Source organism: Diabrotica virgifera, chromosome 6 (genome assembly GCF_917563875.1).
Source record: "Diabrotica virgifera virgifera chromosome 6, PGI_DIABVI_V3a".
Classification (NCBI taxonomy): Eukaryota; Metazoa; Arthropoda; class Insecta; order Coleoptera; family Chrysomelidae; genus Diabrotica; species Diabrotica virgifera.
Window position 1 is genome coordinate 50,616,328 of NC_065448.1, and position 22,939 is coordinate 50,639,266.

General features: G+C 34.3%; 1 protein-coding gene across 2 annotated transcripts in view; it reads right to left on the reverse strand.

Moving 5' to 3' along the window:
• The window catches only part of LOC126886960 (dentin sialophosphoprotein), a 484,697-nt gene that overhangs the window by 97,165 nt on the left and 364,593 nt on the right, over positions 1–22,939 (reverse strand). For both annotated transcript variants that reach the window (XM_050654147.1, XM_050654148.1), the window contains exons 3-4: positions 18,111–18,287; positions 14,660–14,717 (exon numbers count right to left, since the gene is read on the reverse strand). In XM_050654147.1, coding sequence (XP_050510104.1) covers positions 14,660–14,717; positions 18,111–18,239 — 187 coding nt within the window. In that variant the 5' untranslated portion in view covers positions 18,240–18,287. The remainder of the gene's footprint in view (positions 1–14,659; positions 14,718–18,110; positions 18,288–22,939) is intronic.

The window sequence follows — 22,939 nt, forward strand, 5'->3', positions numbered from 1 at the left end:
CTTTATCCAACTATCCCGTTTTATCCAACTCTCCCCTATCATTCCAGAGATGCAGAGACGTCAATTGTGACATATACGCATGTCGGTTGATTACGAGATAGCGTTTGATCGGGTACAGCACGCCAAAATAATGTAAATACTAAAAGAAGCACTAATTAACAACCAAGATCTGAAAATACATACATACATAATCGATGTTCCTCTTATACCGGTAGGTGTCGAGGTGTCTTCTTTACTCTTTATTATCTGCGAACTTACGCCACTTTTTTCTGTCGCTACCTAATTCTTTGGCTTCCTGCCACGATTTTCCTCTATTCGTCAATATTTCCATTACATTTGTATTCCAGGTTTTCCTTGGTTCCTATTTTTCCCTATCGGGCCTCGCTTCCCATGTCATTTTTACTAGTCTGTTGTCATTCATTCTAAATAGGTGTCCAGTCCATTTTAATTTCTTTTCATGAATTTATTCCTTTGTTGTTTTTACTTTGAATTCTCTTCTAATATCTTCGCTACGTCTTTTATCAGTTCTTCTAGCTCCCACGACTTTTCTTAAATACCTCATTTCCGAGGCTTTCAATCTTGTTTGTCGTTCAATACCCAATTTTCTGCTCCATATGTAGTGATAGGTACGTAAATCGTTAAACATATTACTATTTTGGCTTTCTTTGTTATTTCCTTTTAACAAAAGGAAAAGATCTGAAAATAATTAAAAACATTTACTGGAATCAGACTGCAAACCTCAGAGTTAATGGTGAACACACAACGAATACGTGAAAATCATGCGTGCATAATTATTTAACTCTTTTAACAAATGCTGAAGCTGTATAATTCATATATTTCTTCAAAAAAATCGTCCCCCTCCATACCTATCTAGATGATCATTAAATCTGTTTTTTTTCCAAATTTCTACACAGGAGTTTTATTGTGAGTTTTCTGTACTGTCGTTAAAATTATGTAAAAATTTGAAAGAATTAACATGATTTTCCAACATGAAAATCTTTCATTTACTGACATTAATGCTTGCGCGAGAACACAATAAAAGAAATTAACTTTGTATGACATTTTAGGCGGTGGCCTCAAATAGACGCTGTAGGCTGCGTACAGCGCCACGCCGTGGAAAAATTGTTCATTTTCGTTACTTTTAATAAACTTTGAAGGATAAAAACTATCTTACAACCGAAATAGTTAAAAAGAGTAATTCTAAAACAATTTCAAATTACGGGGTGAATTAAATTGAGCACAGACTTAGCCGGTTACCACCAGTAGACGCCATAGGCTGCGTACAGCGTGTATTATTATTATCCAGATTTAGCCATACGGCTCACACTCCCTCTAAGGGGAAAATTGACTCATCCCAGATACCTACGGTATCAAAAGGATTGAGCTCTGGTGGGACTCTTTCCGTGTTTTCGAGCCCTAGGTGACTTGGTATGCAGGTGTATCTCCCAGAAATTTTCGTACACATCTGGCCGTTGCGAGTGTTGCGTAAATTATTATTTCAGATTTAGCCATACGGCTCACACTCCCTCTAAGGGGAACATTGACTCATCCCAGATACCTACGGTATCAAAAGGATTGAGATTATTATTATCCAGATTTAGCCATACGGCTCACACTCCCTCTAAGGGGAAAATTGACTCATCCCAGATACCTACGGTATCAAAAGGATTGAGCTCTGGTGGGACTCTTTCCGTGTTATCGAGCCCTAGGTGACTTGGAATGCAGGTGTATCTCCCAAAAATTTTCGTACACTTCTGGCCGTCGCGAGTAGTACAGCTTTCTGCATGGTCTTATAAAGATGTTCATTCAGACCCAGCTTTTTTATGCTTTCGAGGAGGGTCTTCGGAATGACTCCAGTAGTAGACATGATAATCGGTATCGTCTGGGTACTTTGCATTCTCCATTGCCTTCGTATTTGAATTTCCAGATCTCTGTACTTGGCGATCTTTTCAGTAAATTTACTACGGAGATTATTGTTGTTAGGTATCGCCACATCAATTAGTGTTGTTTGTTTTGTTAATTTATTAACTAGTACGAGATCTGGTCTATTATGTGCCACTGTTTGGTCTGTGAGCACAGTGCGGTCCCAGTATAGCTTGTAGTTGCCATCCTCAAGCATACTCTCAGGGACGTATTGATAATACGGGAGATGGTCCGTTTGGAGAAGTCCCAGCTTGATAGCTATCTCCTGATGAAGGATTTTTCCCACTGCGTCATGCCGTTCCTTGTATTCAGTTGCAGCAAATGCCTGGCAGCCCCCTGTAATATGTTGGATGGTTTCTTGGGCTTGACATCCATATCGGCATCTGTCGTTTTGAACCTGAGGGTCTTTGACGATATATTTCAGGTAATTTCTGGTTGGTATAACCTGATCCTGAATGGCCAGTATTGATCCCTCCGTTTCAGGGAACATCTTTCCTGATGTCAACCAATAGTTCGACGCTGTATTGTCGACATAGTCTTGGCTGACCTCATTGGGATGTCGCCCGTGTAGAGGTTTACCCATCCAGGTGCGCAGTTTTTCGTCTTTAGTGAGGTGGTTTATGCGCATTTCTGGTTCCCTCAGTTTAATCGGTGTTGTGTCATCTACTGCGCAGTTAGCGCGATGTAGAGTAGATGTCTCAGCCTGCATCTGAAAATAAGTTCTAAAGTTAGCTGATTATCCAGATTATTATTATTATTATTATTATTATTACATAACAAGTAAGGGCAGAGGAGCAAGCTCCTATTATGCCCAAAAACAAAGAAAAATAACAATGTATAATAACTACTGACAGTTACATAAAATAAGAGATATTAGTAAAATATCCATAGAAAATTTAACATCGTGCAATTTTTATGTATGAAATATTGTCGTATCCAGTCTGTTTTTAAACGTATTCACTGTAGTTGCTGATATGGTGTCTCGATCTAAATTATTCCAAATATTAAATATCCTGTTAGGCAAGAAGTTTACTCTGGACCGTGCTATTGCCTGCTACTTCTTTAATTTGTATTGGTGGCCTCTTAATCTATCATCTCGGTTTATGGTAAACATGGTATTTAGGTTTCCAAAGTTGTATTTCAGAATTCGGAAGCACAAAATTAGATCACCTCGAAGACGTCGACGCTCGAAAGTCGTTAGATGAGCCATGGTGAGTCTATCTTCATAACAAGGTCTTACGCGGCCGAATGCGAGTCTTGTAGCTTTACGCTTCACATTTTCGATTAATACCTTGTCACGAGCGAGATCTGGATTCCAAACCGGTCCTGCAAACTCAAGAGTAGGTCTGACGTATATTGAATAAAGTCTGCACATGGAATTTAAAGAAATACGTGTAAAACACTTACGTATCAGAAATAGTTTCGAGTTTGCACGTTTACACACCGACACAATATGCTCCGACCAATTTAAGTCACTGTTAATTATCACTCCGAGGTCGTTGTGGGAGGTTACCGAGCTTAAGGGATGTCCATTTATAAAGTACGGTAGTGACGGGTTGTTCTTGCCAATGTGTAGTACAACGCATTTCTCAATGTTTAGAGGAAGTAACCATTCCAAGGACCACTTCAATATTGTATCGAGATCATGTTGAAGAACATGTTGGTTAACAATAGGATTAACGTACAACTTGGTATCATCAGCGTAAATGGAAAACTTACTAGATATAATGAGTGGAAGATCGCTTGTATAGACACAGAAGAGAAGTGGTCCAAGTACCGATCCTTGTGGAACTCCGCTCTTGACAGGTTTATCTGATGAATATGCTTCCCCAACACGAACTCGGAAATACCTATCAGATAGGAAATTCTGAATCCAAAGGTTTAACTTTCCGCGGATACCAAAGTGATCCAATTTAGCTAGTAGTCGACGCTTGGGAACACGGTCGAAAGCTTTGGAGAAGTCTAAGTAGACTACGTCAACAGGATGCCGATCGTTTAAAGATGACGACCAATCGTTAACACAATGGAGTAAATTCGTGATTGCTGAACGACCTTTAATAAAACCATGTTGTTGGTGAGAAATCACATTTTCGTGAAGGAGAAACTCAGACATAGCTTCGGAAATAATGGCTTCCATGATCTTGCTGACAATAGGTACTAGGCTGATTGGGCGATAATTATTGCAATCAAGTTTATTGCCTTTCTTAAAAATAGGAGTAACCGAAGCCAATTTCCACGATGAAGGGAGATAACCCTGATTAAAGGAAGTATTCATCATAAGGGATAGAGGGATTGCTACAGAATCTGCGCATTGTTTTAGGAAAAAGGAGGTTAGTCCGTCCAAACCAGGCGATGAATTGTTGCGTAGTTTCCGTAAATGTTGTTTAATTACCTCCGGTGTGAAAGAGATGTCATTAAGAGTTGCATGCAAACGTGGACACATTATTTGAGGAACGGCATCATTAGGTTCATCTGTAAAAACCTGAGTGAAAAACAGCGATAAAGCATCAGAGGATTCTTTATTCGAGGAACAATAAAGACACGTCGGCTTTTTGAAGCAATGGTGTGGAGACTTTAGATGATAAAGATGTGCGAATGTACCGGAAAATTTTCTTAGTATTATCACTTGCAATGATAGATTCTTCAAAATCTTTCCTTAGGTTTAGCAAAGATTGTTTTACTCTATTGGAAAATCTACGGTGAACAAGAAAATCATCAAGGGAACCTGTGCGTTTATAAGATTGCCAAAGCTTCCGTTTATGTCGAATTAAGCGTGTAGCGGCAAGGTTGATCCAAGGTTTTAATTGATTTCTAAACAGCTGACGTTCAGTTGTGTGAACTGAAATAGTTCTAGTTGTAGTGTCAAGAAAAGTGTCCCACATTGACGAGGGATCGATTAAGTTATGAAAAAGGTTATTCCAATTAAGTTGATGTAAAGCGGAATTAACTTTAAAGAAATCTGTAACTGTTATAGTCTTTGTATACATTTTGTTAAGACTTTTCGATAAGTTAAACTGAATGTGGAAAGTTATCACTGCGTGATCGGATTTTCCAATTGGAGAAGATATGTCTATCGTTGAAATTAATTGTTCTTCGTTTGTAATTACCAGGTCGACCGTTGATGGTTGATTATTAAGTCTAAATCTAGTAGGTTTGGTGATAAGTTGCGACAGGTTGGAATTTATAATAAAATTTTTAAATAAATTATGAGAGCTAACACCGTCAGATAACGAAATAGCTGGCCATGAGATATCGGGAAAGTTAAAGTCACCTACGATAACAAGATTGTCAAGAAGTGATATTTCCTCAAGTAATTCAATAAAAAGATTATCAGTTCCTGGTTGGGTATCAGGGGGACGATACAAGCAAATTAGATTCATGGTAAATGAATTTCTGGTGATAGTCAGGTGAAGAATATCTAATCCGGCAGTCTGAATATCTTTAGCACAAATAGAAAAGTTATTAGTAATTAACTCCGAAAGATAAATACAGACCCCACCTCCTACGCGATTTTGTCGGTCTTTACGATAAATAGTGTAACTAGGTATGGCAATTAAAGAGTCAGGAATATTATTATTCAACCAACTTTCAGCTATACAGATAATATGAGGTGTTATTAATTGAATATTACATACAAATTCAGTAAATTTAGCATTAAGTGAAGCAATGTTTGTATAAAGAAGTAGCCAATCGTTGAACATAGAGGAGTTTGGGTCAATGGCGAAATGTAGTAATTTTAGGAATGCCTTGGATGTACTTAATTGTCAAGTCCAGTTCACCATTGTTTTTTCTAGTTTCCAGTTCGCTTCGAAGGTCTTTCAGACGTTGTTGTTGAATTGGAGTTTTGTCGTCAATTATGGAGAAGGATTCAGTGTCTTTATCTTCTAGAAGCTTGAATTTGTTGCGTAGAATTTGTTTAGCAAAATAGTCGGAAGACATAACCACTTTTAACATACGAGGGAAACGTTGATTAGGTTTGCCAACCCTGTAAAAACTCAGCGGAGTTTCTTGACACCCAACAGAACTTAATACCGATGTAATAACATTATTGTCATGATCTTTTTTAGCCTGAGATGTAGAACCCACTTCGGGGACGCCTCTGATTAACACATTTTTGGCTCTTGTAATACGATCAACAGCTTCGTTAGCTATATTATCCGCAAATTCTACTGATTTAAGAGAGTCAATCTGCTTTAATTTTTCATTTAATTCGGCCAGTTTATTATCAAATGCATCCATTTTACTGTTAATATCTAATTTGAGATCAGATAAAAGATCCTTAATTTGAGAAATGTTAGCAACGTTTGTGTTACAAGAGTTGCACAGAATACAAATACCACGAACTTTCTGTCTGGTTACCCGATCGTCAAGTGAAACCTCTGTGCAGCCCATGTGAATTTGTCGTTTACATCCATCGCACTGAAGTTTTCGATCGTTGGCAGGTATCGGTTTTAAACAATTCCCACAATTAGGTGACGTAGGCATTGTAAAGTTTTTACTTTGAATATGCTGATAAGGTTTACGAATATGATAAAATGTACTCACAAAAACTGTTCCAAAAGGCACTTTAGATTGCAAATTTTACACTAACTAATTAGCACTTTTTGTAGAGTTTATTGCACTTAATAGGATAGTTTATGTCTAAGGAATTAATAATTAGTATATTATACAAAATCAAACGATTTGTTCGGAGCTACGAAATACGTGGCGATTGACTTGCCAGTAGCCGAAAAAGTTGAACAGCTATTGTACGCTACAGCCTAAGGATCCAAAATCGGTTCGTCTTTATGTTCGTAATCGAACTGTCAGCTTTTTTCCGAAGCCGTAACTGTGTGGCTGGTTGATAACTGGGCTCCACATCCAGTTTCTCTGCAGTTTCATTTGCTGTAGTAATAAAATCATTAAATTTGCTATCTGTCCGAAACTCGAGCAACAATTGTTTTATCAATCTCGTGTAAAGCATTTAAGGCCACCAGCGTATTCATTGATTTTAATTGAAACATTTTGCTAACGAAGTTAACTTTCATCAGAACTTTATACCATAGGTATGTAGACTGAGTAACTGAGCATATGAATGTAAATGTTGATATTTTATCTCCTAAACATCTAGATTGATATTTTGAATCACGATATTTATCCGAATGTGTTATATTACATAAAGCATAATTTTCTGGTAAAATTTGGTATAATGGCTTCAAAGCATCAATTCTGCTGGACCAGCGTGTATTAGATAAATGCTTTAAAGCCAGAATTGCAAAGTGTTGTTTTATGATATCCCAACGTTTGGTAGAAGCTGAAAAAAATGGGCAAATATTATTAGGTTTGTTCTAGCATCAGTTTCAAACGGTTTGAAACCATCAGCGAATACTCGACCAGCGCGACTAGAGGGAATAGTACTGGTGACTGTATTATGTTCTCTCACTGACCAACTGTTTGATGACGGTTTCTGACTAGTTTGACTGTTTGCTAGAACAAACCTATTATCACACGCCTAAAATTTTTGTGAAAACTCTAGTGGCGCCCCTTAATTGCTGGCGCCTGTGTGCGCCGCACACATTGCACACGTGGACGGCGAGGCATTGAGTGGGGGTCAATTAAGATAGCCCTTACAATTCCCTATACATTAGTCTTTAATTTTTTTTTAATTTGGTCCAATACTTTACTTTATTTATTTAAAAAGACCTTTAAACTTTAAATTGTATTCACTTGCTTAATTAATTTAGTACGCCATTGGTTTAGATTTTAATTTTGTCTTTGTATAGCTTTTGTTTTTTGTCACATGTGTCACACTAAGTAAATAATATGATCTAAACACATAAAAAACATGAAATTTGTAGTCTTTGAAAATTTATTACCATCGTTTATTCCATTCCGAAAAGGGTAGATATCGTTTCGCTGTATTTTATGAAAAATATGCCAATATAGGAGCTTAGTAATTTAATGAACGACATCAAGATAAACACGTAAGGAGGAAGTACGTTTTGGATTTAGTAAAAAAAAATTCAGGAAGCTGGTTATGTGGGTATTAAAAAATGAGAAACTGAAGGACCTGTAGTTAACGAATCTAGTGAAGTTACAGTATTAGAACATGTTCATAGATTCCATGTAAGAGACAAGGAGCAGCTATATCTGGAATCAAAGGAACCAGCCAGCGTCCAAACCATTCTAAAGAACAAATTCCATCCGTATAAAAACTTTTTATATAATTCCATCCGTATAAAACGTATTTTCGGCTGCAATGCTATTCAAATGGGGATTCATTTTTTTTAATCCTGAGAAAACTAATAAGTATTTTTGAAAAATTTATACGCAAAATGAAAGATTATGTTATTAGCGAGGGCTGAAAGTCCCTGAACACTTCTATAATGTTTATTTTAATAAGTTACAGGTGTGAAAAACTAAGAGAAAATTTAGTGTGATTTTTAATTTCAAATATCTCATTCAAAATAAACTTTTTATTTATTCTAAGGGACTTTCGGCCCCCTGTAATAATGTAGTCTTTCATTCTGCGTTTAAATTTTTCAAAAATATTTATTAGTTTTTCAGGATTCAAAAAAAATGAACGCAATTTCGGTGGTAGTATTTTCCAAATCTATCTTTGTCATACAACGCACTCAGTCGAATAGAATATTGTCAGCATATTGTCAGTCAGACAGTGACAATTTTAAGTATTTGACATGACATCGGGAATATTTTGAGTTGTTGATTAAATAATATTGATAGTGTATTTGATAAATAATTGATTTAAGACGTGAACTTAATAAAAAGTTATTTATTGTTTATTATTTATGGAAGGTCTAAGCAGAGAATACACTAGGATATATTCAGTGATCCAAGTATTTTGTTGTTAAATATGTTCAAAATTGTAAGCGTTTCATAGTAACAATATATTTTAAAAAAATCACTTTATCAGTTTTTCTCTTTTCTCGATTGATTATTAGTTTTTGTTGTACAGTAGATAAATTATTACAATCACTGAATGCATAGTTAGTGAAAAAATTATCATATTAATTAACTGAATTAATAATTAATGCAATTAATTATACAAGTAACAGTTATCCAAGAACATTCAAAAGCCATCTTTAAAGTTAATGATGACATTTGACATTGTCAAGTAAAGTTTACATATCCATACCAGTGAGAATTTTACTACACGTAATTTGCCTTGTAAAGACAGGAAAAGTAGGGATAGCCGTAAAATATTTAAGAATTATGTACCGGTGGCCTTAAATGCTCTGGTTTATTAACAAAGGAATTTAATGTAATTGAGAATGACGATGAATTATCTGAATCCACTTCACAGACACCTTTATCTTATTTAACTTTTGAAAAATGTAATATTGTTTTCACATACCTACATAGTAAAGGCGGGTTAACATTCCTAGTGAATAACGAACGTGGCTCACGCTTACTTAGATGGCTCTTGTTACACGACTAATAAATTGTAAACAGATGTTCATGCAGCAAGATTGTCTCACGCATGGTCTACGCCACGCCACGATAGACATTAAACAAGGCGGGTTGACATTACTAGTGAACAACGAACGTGGCTCACGCTTACGTAGTTTGCTCTTGTTACACGACTAATATAAACAGATGTTCGTGCAGCACGATTGTCTCACGAATGGTCTACGCCACGCCACGATAGACATTAAACATGTTAAATAGTTCACGCTCTAAAGACAGTCGTAGATAGTTTGTATTTGATTAAGCACGTGCTTTTACGGTAAAAGTTTTACCCTCAAAAATGAGTATGTGAATGAACGGGAGACCGTTATATGTTAGATTTGTAGAATTGTACGAAAGTGATCCTATAGGTACTTATGTACTCTGGAGTTTGGAATGATTCTGACGCAAGGTATAAAAAGATTGATGCACAAAACATAGCAGTAGAAAGACTTGTTGCTCAGCTTTGAAATTGAAAATTTTACAGCAAAACATGTAGGTATGTACTAGAGAAATAATAGCCATTATGTATTTCGCAGGTTGTAATAGTAGCCTCTAATACAAATGACGATGCCATGTCCACTACTAACAGATAAAACTCTCGTGGTCAGTGTAAACACAATAACATTGCACAGAAGCGTAGATAACGCTTGTTTTTTAGTGTGAACCACTTTCGTTGTTCACTAGTAATGTAAACCCGCCTTTATTTTGCAATACCGCAACATCATCCTTGTTGTCTATCTTTTCCCACTTGTTCGAGGAATTTCAATTTTAACTTTATTGCAAACAAAAAATCCTACAAACATTTCTGTATTCGACGTTCATACAATTCTGCACTGTCTCTTGCCTTTCAAAAAATCGAAATGTCGAATCGGTCGTCTAGATACTTCCTCCAAATTGCGTGTGCTATATAATACTCCTATAACTCGGTTTACGTATGCAAAATGCAATGTTGAAAGTACATCTACCAATGGAAGTCTAAAATTTCTGTCCTTTTCAATACTGTTTCGTGACGAACCACATTTTACTTGAAAAATATGCGGCAAAATATGTAAACGAATTATGTTGTTGCATTCCGTTTGTGAATGTTCAAATACTGGTATATTTTGGAAACAGTTAATATTAAATTTTATAAAAAATTAATATTTACCACTAACACCAGAAGTGACGACAAATGAAGGAAGAAGTATTGATAGGGACAGGTAAAGCAAGCATTAAGGAAACTAAAAAATAAAAAATCAACGGGGGGGTCACAATACCGAACGATCTAATGAAGTACGGAAAATCAGATCTAACTAAACAACTATTAAAACTAATTCAAATAGGTGCGAGTAATAGAACAAAATAGAATACCACAAGAATGGAAATCAAGCAGCCTAATTTTTTAAAATGAGAGAAAAATCGGACCCGAGGACTAAAGACAAATTAATTTATTAAACACAACATTAACAACCAAAGTGATAACAAATAAACTAAAATGAAAGTATAACGCTAGCAAGAGAACAAGGTTTTAGGTCAGGAAAATCATGCACCGATGCGAATTTTTAACTATGAGATTTTTGTCTTCCTTTCGGGTTTTACCCTCTACGGTAAGCCGAATTAGCCGATGCTATATTTATAATAAGACAAGTGAATACAAGAGAAATCAATGGAGCTATTTTCAGAAAAAATTTTAACTATGAGATTTTTGTCTTCCTTTCGGTTTTTTACCCTGTACGGTAAGCCGAATTAGGGCGGCATATTTCCCTCATTAAAAATGCCAACAGTTGCCTTAGGGCTTACAATAACGAACTAAAATCTGAATACCGGTATTTGATATTTGAAATTTGAAATATCGGGATACCGGTATTAAAACCGGTATTATTAATAAAAAATTTACTAGTTATATTATTACTATTAGTGTGTATAATGACATGGATTTTAAAACAAGCTGTTTAAAAATAAAATTTTATCCAAATTTTTGGGCGATAAACGATCTCTTCTTAGGTTTGTTAACTGCCAACACTTTGAAAATACTTTTTCGGAAGGTACTGATGTGACAGGTATTGGCAAAATTTGTCAATATTTAATATTTTATAGCCAAATAATAAAGCTCACGAAAAGTGTATTTGTATTTTTTCCAAAATTCCATCGGGTTTTTTTCTTGCGAAATGTGACATTTTGCAAGAAAATGTGGGACGTAAAACATAAAAAATCGTTTTATATTACAGACACCGCCGCTTCTCGATGGTGCGAAATTGTTTCTTGTAATTAATTTATATTATTTTAAATGAGATTTATATTGTGCATAAATTCAATTTTTATCAATTAATGTAATACCAAAATACCGGTATTTTAACATAAATACCGGTTTTTATTACCGGACAAAAATCGTCCGGGATTCTGGTATTCGGGATCCCGAAATCCCGGTATTGTAAGCCCTAGTTGCCTATTATACGTTCATATTTCAATCCTTCTTTATTTGATGTTATTTTCCATCTATTATTTTTTAATTTGTGATTAACGCATTTCCTTTTATTTATATTTTCTTGCCTACATTTTTGAAGTGAAAACTTCTTTAGACACGTTGTGCGATTTTTGGATAGGGAAAAAGCATTGAATTGGGGACCGTCATCGCGAGCGTCATTGCAACCGTCATCGCTTATGCTATATATTAGGTGTATGTATATATAAATTGTACAGAGGTATTTAAATTTAAAATAAATGTAAAACCTATTTTAGGATGGGGAAAAAGGATTGCTTTCGCGACCATCATCGCGACCGTCATCGCTTCGGCGAAATAAATTTTGTACATATATAGGTATATTATGTGTATGTATATATAAATTGTATAGAAGTATTTAAATTTAAAATAAATGTAAAACCTATTTTAGGATGGGAAAAGGATTTATTTCGCGACCGTCATCGCTTCGACGAAATAAATTTTGTACGTATATACGTATAATAATACTAATATTATTGAAGTGGAAACTTCTTTAGGGACGTTGTGCACTTTTTAGATGGGGAAAAAGTATTGAATTAGCGACCGTCATCGCTTCGGCGAAATAAATTTTTGAAGCGAAAAGTTCTTTAGGGACGTTGTGCACTTTTAGGATGGGGAAAAAGTATAAATTAGCGACCGTCATTGGTTCGACGAAATAAATTTTTGAAGCGAAAACTTTTTAGGGACGTTGTGCACTTTTTAGATGGAGAAAAATGTTGAATTAGCGACCGCCATTGCTTCTGCGAAATAAATTTTTGAAGTGAAAAGTTCTGTAGAAACGTTGTGCCCTTTTTAGATGGGGAAAAAGTATTGAATTAGCGACCGTCATCCCGACCGTCATTTCTTCGACGAAATAAATTTTTGAAGTGAAAAGTTCTGTAGAAACGTTGTGCCCTTTTTAGATGGGGAAAAGTATTGAATTAGCGACCGTCATCCCGACCGTCATTGCTTCGACGAAATAAATGTTTGAAGTGAAAACTTCTTTAGGGACGTTTTGCTCTTTTTGGATGGGGAAAAAGTATTGAATTAGCGACCGTTATTGGTTCGACGAATTAAATTTTTTTAGTCAAAGCTTTTTAGGGACGTTGTGCACTTTTTAAATGGGGAAAAGGTGTTAAATTAGCGACCCCCATAGGTTTGGCGAAATACATTTTTGAAGTGAAAACTTCTTTAGGGACGTTGTGCCCTTTTTAGATGGAGAAAAAGTATTGAATTATCGACCGTCATCGCGACCGTCATTGCTTCGACGAAATAAATTTTTGAAGTGAAAAGTTCTGTAAAAACGTTGTGCCCTTTTTAGATGGGGAAAAGTATTGAATTAGCGACCGTCATCCCGACCGTCATTGCTTCGACGAAATAAATTTTTGAACTGAAAACTTCTTTAGGGACGTTTTGCCCTTTTTAGATGGGGAAAAAGTATTGAATTAGCGACCGTCATCGCGACCGCCATCGCGACCGCCGCCATCACGACCGCCATTGCTTCGACGAAATACATTTTTGAAGTGAAAAGTTCTTTAGGGACGTTGTGCCCTTTTTAGATGGAGAAAAAGTATTAAATTATCGACCGTCATCGCGACCGTCATTGCTTCGACGAAATAAATTTTTGAAGCGAAAACTTTTTTAGGGACGTTATACACTTTTTAGATGGGGAAAAAGTGTTGAATTAGCGACCGTCATCGCTTCGGCGAAATACATTTTTGAAATGAAAGCTTCCTTAGGGACGTTGTGCACTTTTTGGATGGGGAAGAAATATTAAATTAGCGACCGTTATTGCTTCGATGAAATAAATTTTTGAAGTGAAAACTTCTTTAGGGACGTTGTGCACTTTTTAGATGGGGAAAAAGTATTGAGTTTGCGACCATCATCACTGTGCCGAACTAAATTTCGTACGTATATATATATATATATATATATATATATATATATATATATATATTATGTGTATGTATACATAAATAGCATAGAACGTACGCAACGCGTATATATTATAAGTATAGCACTTTTTTTTGGATGGGGAAAAGCATTGAACTCGTAATTTATATACTATAAGAAGATTTCACTTCTGTCGGCACACCCATAAGTGCTTTAAATTTTTTTTATAACCCGTTTACTTCGTTGTGTTCTCAATTTACTCAGATTTAATATAATTCAATATAATAATAATTATTATTGCCTCTGATTTTATCTTTTTAATATTTTCTTTCTTGTTTTACACTTCTTTCTCATTTTCAGTTTCTTATTTTCCTTCTTGCTTTAAAGTTTTAACATTTTTTCTACGTTTAGCAATACGGGATTATCAGTAGGTAATTAGTAATCATAGTTTTACTTATAACTTCATTAATCTTGTGTTGGTTATGTGAGCAAAACTTGGCAGGAATAGGAGCATAATATTTGGCATTATCATTACAAAAGAGGTAATAAATATAACATGCCTCGCCTGACTATCAAAAGTATAGTTGAGGGTAAAAGATGGATAGGCCGTAAAAAACTCTCATGGTTAAGATATTTGAACGGACAACCAGTAGACCAGTTGTTCCGTGTAGCAATTCAACGAAATTTTCATGTAGATAGCCGATGCCTGCAAACAGACATGGCACTGAAAGAAGAAGAATGCGCTAACAAGGCGCCATAAAAAGAAAAATTAAAATTTGGTTGCGACGAGCTAAAACATTTTTATTATTGAGATAAGGCGGCCTATATTAAGCAGATAATTTAAACAGCTCCATAATTCGTTTAAGACGTTGAATAAAAATCAACAATAAGACAACATAACATAGTGATTTTTAATGAACTATTTTGTATACTTACTTATTTTACAATATTTCAGTGCAGTTTCATAGTCCTTGAGCATCACAGACGAAAGGAACTGAAATAAATGAAACAATGTTATAACACACAAATTTTATGATGTACCTAAACATGCTAAAAAATGTTTGGACGCGTGGGCTGCGTGTAATATGACGTTCGTGTGGAATTCTCGGTTTGTTGACTTTTATAATAAATCACCATATTTTTTTCAGAAAGAGTCTAAAAGACTGCTTAAAGTTGAATGAATGTATTTATTGTCCTTTTCATGATCATTTTTCAGTGCGTAACAAATGATAGGAAAAAGGGTAAGTCCGTGATAATACACATTTATGACATTTATTCTAACATGACATTTTAGTTAAATCTGACAGTTGTCACATTTTATTTTCAATTTGGACTAAAAACAAATCAAATGTGTTTCTTGCATTTATAAAATGGTATTTTCTTTGATTTGTATAGTCTTATAAATTATACAGATTATATTTGTGATATTATTATCTAATTAAAAAAAATATTTTTTATTATGGCGCCATCTATCGACAACTAGAATAACTAGAATAAATGTTATAAAAATGTCACCGACGAAATGTAATCACCGACGTGCCTTTTTTCTGTCACATACAATTTAATGCGTTAGAAAGAAATCGAAAAACTGTGACGCACTGAAAGATGATCATGAGAAATACTGTAGTATAAAATAAATTTCCTTAATTAATAAATAATTTTTATTGTTTGTTTTTGATAAACTTTTACTATTATGTTCTCTAAACTTGTTATCCCGAGTTAGGTCGCTGAACACCAATATTACTTCGGCGATGCTGTACGATGTACCTGGTGCCCGAGATAGATACCGAGCACCAGGTACCTTGTACAGCATCAATGAAGCAATATTCGTGTTCAGCGACCTCAAAAATCTCGGAGAGGACGTGCATACAGGGATACCGGGCACCAGGTACCTCTTACAGCTTCGGCGACCACATATTTCTATTCAACGACCTCAAAATACTTTTCGAGTATGAAAATTTAACTCATTTCCATGATTATTTTCCGAATTATAAATTTTTATTTTTTGAAAATTTTGAGATGTATTTTGGAAAATGTATTTTCCGACTACAACAATGCAATTTTCATTTGTCCCTCATGCCAATTGTTCAAGAATTTTCATAAAGCTCTCCCGAATCGAATGCAAAAGATTTCATAACGATCCGTTTTACTTTAAAAATGATAATGCTTTATTTCCTCGCCTATTACTCTTATTACCAAAGAACGGCAGTTCTCGCCAGTGGAGCACACCCACACCTCCCTACACGCGACACTATATATACACGAACTTTTCGATTTTCTAAATCTGACTGAATTGAAAATTGGCCCAACTCCTATCTTAAAGTTTAGGAAAAGACTCAGCCATTCATATGTCAACCATCCATTTTGGTCCAAGGGTGTGGATTTTACGGCCCTTCCTATTTAGGGTCTGTTTTTCGTTCTCGTCCCCAAAACTCCCAAAAACTTTGAAAATTGAAGTCCGACCTTTGCGGCTTCTAATAGTACTGATCATTACATTTCCGACGCATGTCTAATTTTGAAAATTACCAGAGAACGGTAGTTCTCGCCAGTGGCGCACACCTACACCCCCTACACGCGACACTATATATACACGAAATTTTCGATTTTCTAAATCTGACTGAATTGAAAATTGGGCCAACTCCCATCTTAAAGTTCAGGAAAAGACTCATCCATTCATATGTCAACAATCCATTTTGGTCCAAGGGTGTGGATTTTACGGCCCTTCCTATTTAGGGCCTCTTTTTCGTTCTCGTCACCAAAACTCCCAAAAACTTCGAAAATTTAACTCCGGCTTCTAATAGAACGCATGTCTAATTTAGAAAATCGGTTATACCGTTCAAAAGTTACCGAGCTCAGAAATATGAGTCAATTTTTATTTAAAAAAGGGAAAATGTTTGTGGATATGTATGTATGTATGTGTGTGGGAAAGTTAAACCGATCTGAATTTTTTTCTGTGTTTGAAGAGGGGGTGAGGGCCGATTCAGAACCGGTGTAGTTTATGAGTTTTGACTACCCATAAGCCAGCTATAGGACTTGGTAGGTACAAAACGGCATATTTTTTGGCGGTATATATCTTCGGTTCAAGAAGAGACAGAAGAACAGTAAATACACCAAATCAATAGCGTTGAGTTAAGCTTTCAAATGGTGTACAAGCTGTCAGGATCAGACATACACACGGTTCAGTATAGCCGAAAAACTGAAAAACTAAACTTTGAAAATTTTGGTTTTTCGACAATTACATACTCAAAATTTCAACCTACGAATTACGCCAATAACTGAGCGTTTGTAGAAGGACTCTAGACGAATCTAACGGTGTATACCTTATATCCGGGAAAATTCGAGCTTCATAAGTATGATCCAATCTATTATCTATGAAAAAAAACGGTTTTTCAAGCTCAATAATTCCTGTATTCAGTTATCATACTTGACCTTAGATGCATCAGATACTATTTGTCAATACGTTTCAAACTTTGTTTAGTAATCAAAATCGGTTAAGCCGTTTAGAAGTTATTAAGCTACAAATGTATAATCCAATTAACGATTATCCCTGAAATGGTTTATGTAGTTGTAGTGGTTACGACGCTAAATTTAATCGGACAACGGGCAATCCGAGTTCATTTACCGGCCATCCCAATATTATTTTTCAATCTATTTCGAATAGAAAAAAAATCTAGTGTACATTCGATGGACACTAGATCATTTGGAAGGTAATGCGACAAAGGCGACCATTTATAAAGGTTAACGTGTAATCGAGAAACATTGCATTCAACTTCATACATTTAATTTATAAAGAACTTACCAGGAAAAACTCCTGATACAAGAATAAAAACCGCTAAACGCCGTAAAAATGAGTGGCGCATACAATAGTCCAGCTACAAAAGATCTGATATGAATATTACGTGGCGCGAAAATGTATTTTCATTTTGATGCAAAACAAAATTCTAGTTTTATTTTAAAAGATTTTTCCATAATATTTGCTAAATATGAAGTAAACGCGCCACAAAAGAGTTTCAAAATTCAAACTGTATCAAAGTTACTCTTTTGTGGCGCGTTTTACTTCAAGTAAAGCAAATATTATGGAAAAATCTTTTAAAATAAAACTAGAATTTTGTTTTGCATCAAAATGAAAATACATTTTCGCACCACGTAATATTTATATCAGATCTTTTGTAGCTGGACTATTGTATGCGCCACTTATTTTTACGGCGCCGGCGTTTAGCGGTTTTTTATTCTTGTACTATTATACTAATTTGTTTTACCAAAACGAATTTTTCAGAAGCTTATAATTAAAAAAAAATGTCTTAGCTGACAATAAACATTTTAGCATTTATCTCAAATGGGACGTCCAGTTAATGTTAGTTAATTATAATTAATTGTTTTTGCTTACCTCGGCAAGTATTTCGGTAGGTGCGGAAATACTCTCATCGGCATCGGTATACTCGCTTAGATCCTCAGTGCTACTCGAAGTAGGTTTCAATAGTCCAGCCATTATATTGCCGTTATCTTCTGCCGTCATCCTTTCAGGAAGGATTCCGAGACAGCTCGGTCCTCTCTATCGGTGCGTCTGAAACAAAAGACATAAATTCAGTTAGAGCTGCGATAGTTACAAAATAGTTTTGTGCTTCCAAACTTGTTACCAATTCGTTTCCATTAGATTGAGTAATTGCATTGACATTTTAGTCCAGGGCGCATCTGTTTTGAGATGGACGTTGAGAGGTGACTCAAATTTTTTTGCAGAGACTGCTTGAAAATAAATCAAATAATAATATTTGAGTTATCCTCCCTCTCAAAAAGGTCCGGAACATTGTTTAAATAATCAAAATGTAAAAAAATGAAGGAAAATTTCGATGTTTTTCTTCGTTTTTTGATTATAACTTTAAAAGTATTCATTTCCGAGAAAAGTTGTACTGACATATAAGTTGTGTAATTAAATTTCCTACAATACAAAATTGGTTGAAAATTTAAAAAATTGTCATCCTAGTTGCAAAATAGCAATAATTGCGAGAAAACCATACAAAAACAAGTATTCGCATTTTACGTTTTTCAACCATTTAGGCTACACTTAGAACCTTGATATTTCACCCAGAAAAACTTTATGATACACTAAAACAATACTGTAAATTTCGTTAAGATCGGTTCAATAAATTTTGCAAAATAATTTTGCAATCCAGCTTTCGCAAAAAATATTCATTTTTTCAAAATGTTACAGGACTGAAAATAACGCAGATAGCAAGTTGAAATTTTTTTTGCTTATAGAAGTATACCGTACTTTTCATTTGCAATTTGCAAAATTAAAATCGATTAATTACCACGGCGTCAGGAAATTTTGTAAATAAACATTAATTTTTGGTGCTACGCGCAGGACAGCGGTGTTCGATTCACACAAGTTGATTTCCACCAAAATTTCTTACAATTTTTATCTAATATATTATTTTCTTACTCTATATTTTGTTGTATTTTAATATTTTAATTCCACAAAAATCAAACTAATTTTATTATTCTTTGTTTAAACAAAAAACAAAAAAATATTGTTTAAACAATTGCATATGTTTAAAAATAATAAAGTTTTATTCTCTAAGTTAAAATATATGAACAAAGAAAGTTTTTGCTAATAAAAGTGTTATTTCAAATGACAAAATATGTGTTTTTATTTTGCAATAAACAAATTTATTTATTTATATCGAAATGTAATAAAAATTAAAATGTATCAATCATTATCAAAGGTCATTGGAATGCCCAATCAGAGCAAACTATCCGCTGTCCTACGCGTAGCACCAATAATTAATGTTTATTTAAAAAAATTCCTGACGCCGTGGTGTTAATTGATTTTAATTTTGCAAAATTGAAAATGAAAGGTACGCTACACTTCTATATGCAAAAAAAATTTCAACTTGCTATCTGCTTTATTTTCAGTCCTGTAACATTTTGAAAAAATGAATTTTTTTTGCGAAAGCTGGATTGCAAAATTTATTTTGCAAAATCTATTCAACCGATCTTAATGAAATTGACGGTGTTGTTTTAATGTATCATAAAGTTTTTTTGGGTGAAACATGAAGGTCCTAAGTGTAGCATAAATGGTTGAAAAACGTAAAATGCGAATACTTGTTTTTGTATGGTTTTTTCGCAATTATTGCTATTTTGCAACAAGGGTGACTATTTTTTAAACTTTTAACCAATTCGATATTGCAGGAAATTTAATTACGCAACTTTTATCTTAGTACAACTTTTCTCGAAAATGAACACTTTTAAAGTTATAATCAAAAAAACGAAGAAAAAAATCGAATTTTTGCTTAATTTTTTGACATTTTGATTATTTAAACAATGTTCCGGACCTTTTTGAGAGGGAGGATAACTCAAATATTATTATTTGATTTATTTCCAAGCATATTCTGCAAAAAAATTTGAGTCACCTCTCAACGTCCAAATGTACTAATATTTTTACAGATGGGCCCTGGTCTATTTAAATAAAATGGATTCTGCATATCCCGCGTTGTCCCATTTATCCGTGTGATTCTATTTACACCGGTAGAGTTTCCACTTGGATTAATTGTTGCTAAGTGGTATAAAACTGTATAATCGAAACGGAATTCCGCCATGATGGGCAACAAAGTGGCAGTATCAATGTTTGGTATATGCAATTCGATATGTTTAAGAAATTTTAGAAACCGCTTAAAGATAAGATATTTTAACATCTCATCAACCATTGTAAATTAGTTGATGGATATTAGTATAGTTAAAATAATGAGACAATAAAGATTTTTACAATTTATAAGACCGCAGACGACGAATGTAGAACACAAAAATAGTCCAAGTAATGAAGCTTAAAATAGGACAAAACCTCGCAATTTTTACAGAATGGATCGATTTGCTTGAAAAATTGAGAATAAGTAGTGGATAGTCCAAGGATCAAAAACTATATCATGCCGAAAGGCGCTTTTACCATGGAGGTGGTTGCCACCCCATCTCAGGGGTGTAAATTTTTTATTATATTTTAATCGCAAAAGTTGGTAAAAACGTTCATTCTTAGCAAAAAACATTCTATACATTTTTTTAATAAAATTGATAGTTTTCGATTTATTCGCTATCGAAAGTGTTGGTTTTATATCGAAAAAATCAATGTTTTTGATAAGTTTTCTGCTAATAACTCCAAAAGTTTTCGTTTTATCAAAACAACTTTACAAAACAAAAATGTACTTTTTGAAAAAATAAACAAAAACGTGTTTTTAGATTTCCATCTCCAGAAATAAAAAAAAGTCTCTACACTAGGTTCGCTTTCAAGATGCAGTAGAAATAAACAAACCAAGATACGTTAAATGCCACTAGGAGCACAACCGAATCATAATGTACAATGTATATACATTGTAAATCCCAAATCATGATTTTTAAAGTTTATACATTGTAAATTATGATTCGGGAGTGCTCCTAGTAGCATTTAACGTGTCTTGGTTTGTTTATTTCTACTGCATCTTGAAAGGGAACCTAGTGTAGCTCAAAAATTAAGTAACTTATAATGAAAAGAATGTCAGTCCCTATTTTTTTCAGCGAAAAGTGATTGGAAGCAACCTCCTAATCACCACTCTAATTAAAATTATTCATTGACCTTATTTGGTCTTTTTTTATTTATGTATTATTAATAGGTTCTAGAAGTTTGACCGGCTTAGAATGAATAGTTTTAAAAAATGGAGTTAAAGCAAATAACGAATTTTTGTAGTTTGGAAAAAATTGCCTTTTCTTCAGAATAGCAAGATTAGCATCAGAGATACGAAAAAATGTTTAAATATGAAATTGTAGCCGATTTAATTTCCAAAAACCTGGTTTGCAAAAATTTTTTCTACGGCAAAAATTGAGTGAGCTATCGACAATTAAAACTTGTACTAACATGCAAAAACCACCTTTACCAACCCTTTCAAAGTCACCTCTTTTTGCGACTGAGGATTTTAACAATAATTAATATTAATAGCCTTATAGACCTTATAAAAACCTACAAAATTCTTTTTTTCCAAACTTCTAGGATCAAAATTAAAAATGTTAGGGTTAAAAAATCAATGTATCTTTTTGAAAAAAAAAGGAGAAATCCAATTGGAAGCATAATAATGTAAGTTAGCGGTGTTTTTAGTCATTGGCCTTACTCATTCTTATTTATTTATGTAGTATTAATAGATTCTAGATGTTTGACTGGCTTAGAATGATTCGTTTTTAAAAACAGGAGTTGAAAGCGAATAACGAATTTTTATAGTTTGGTAAAAAATGCCATTTTCTTCAGAATATAAAGATTAGCATCGATGGCAAATAAATCGAAAACTGTTAATTTTATCAAAAAAATGTATAGAACATTTTTTGCTTAGAATGAATGTTTCTATCAACTTTTCCGGTCAAAATATAATAAAAAATTTACCACCCCCGAGATGGGGTGACAACCACCCCCATGATAAAAGCGCCTTTCCGCATCATATAGATTTTGATTCTTGGTCTATCTACTACTTATTTTTAAATTTTCAAGCAAATCTATCCATTCCGTAAAAATTGCGAGGTGAAAAGCTTCGGTTTCTGGCCTAAAAGGACTCCTTGCAATCACATTCCGTTTTCATTCGTCTAGGAAAAGGACAGAAAGAAACTTCCTATTACTCAAATCTGCGACTTATAAAAGTAAAAGAAAATAATCGTTTTCGTTTTGATTCAATTCGAGTCTCTTGCCATCCTCTGACACAGTGTTTCTGGGTCTCTACCCTTTATCGAAGAGGCTATTGCAAGTAGACTGAAGTCTGGAAAAGACTGAAGCCTCTTCGATAAAGGGTAGAGACCCAGAAACACTGTGTCAGAGGATGGCAAGAGACTCGAATTGAATCAAAACGAAAACGATTATTTTCTTTTTCTTTTTCATGCTTTACTCGGTTTAGAGTACAAAATGACCAAGTGTTCTTAAGGTATTCTGAGACGCATTGTTGGAGAAGCTCCTCCTAGCGGCGCCGCTTGATACTATCGTATCTCGGTTAACAGAATCCTGACTCTTGGTCGAAATTTATTTTATTTACTTATAAAAGTCTTGATCCAACTGAATCTCTCGTGGCTGCAACCTTTAACGATATTTCAGAGCCTTGTTTTTCATCTGGTAAGTTGGCACCAAACTTGGTGTACTTCAAAAACTATATTCTGGGTTTTATTTTTTCTTTCTTAATAATGTATCTAATTTTTTGGGGTATTAAGGGCTCAAATACG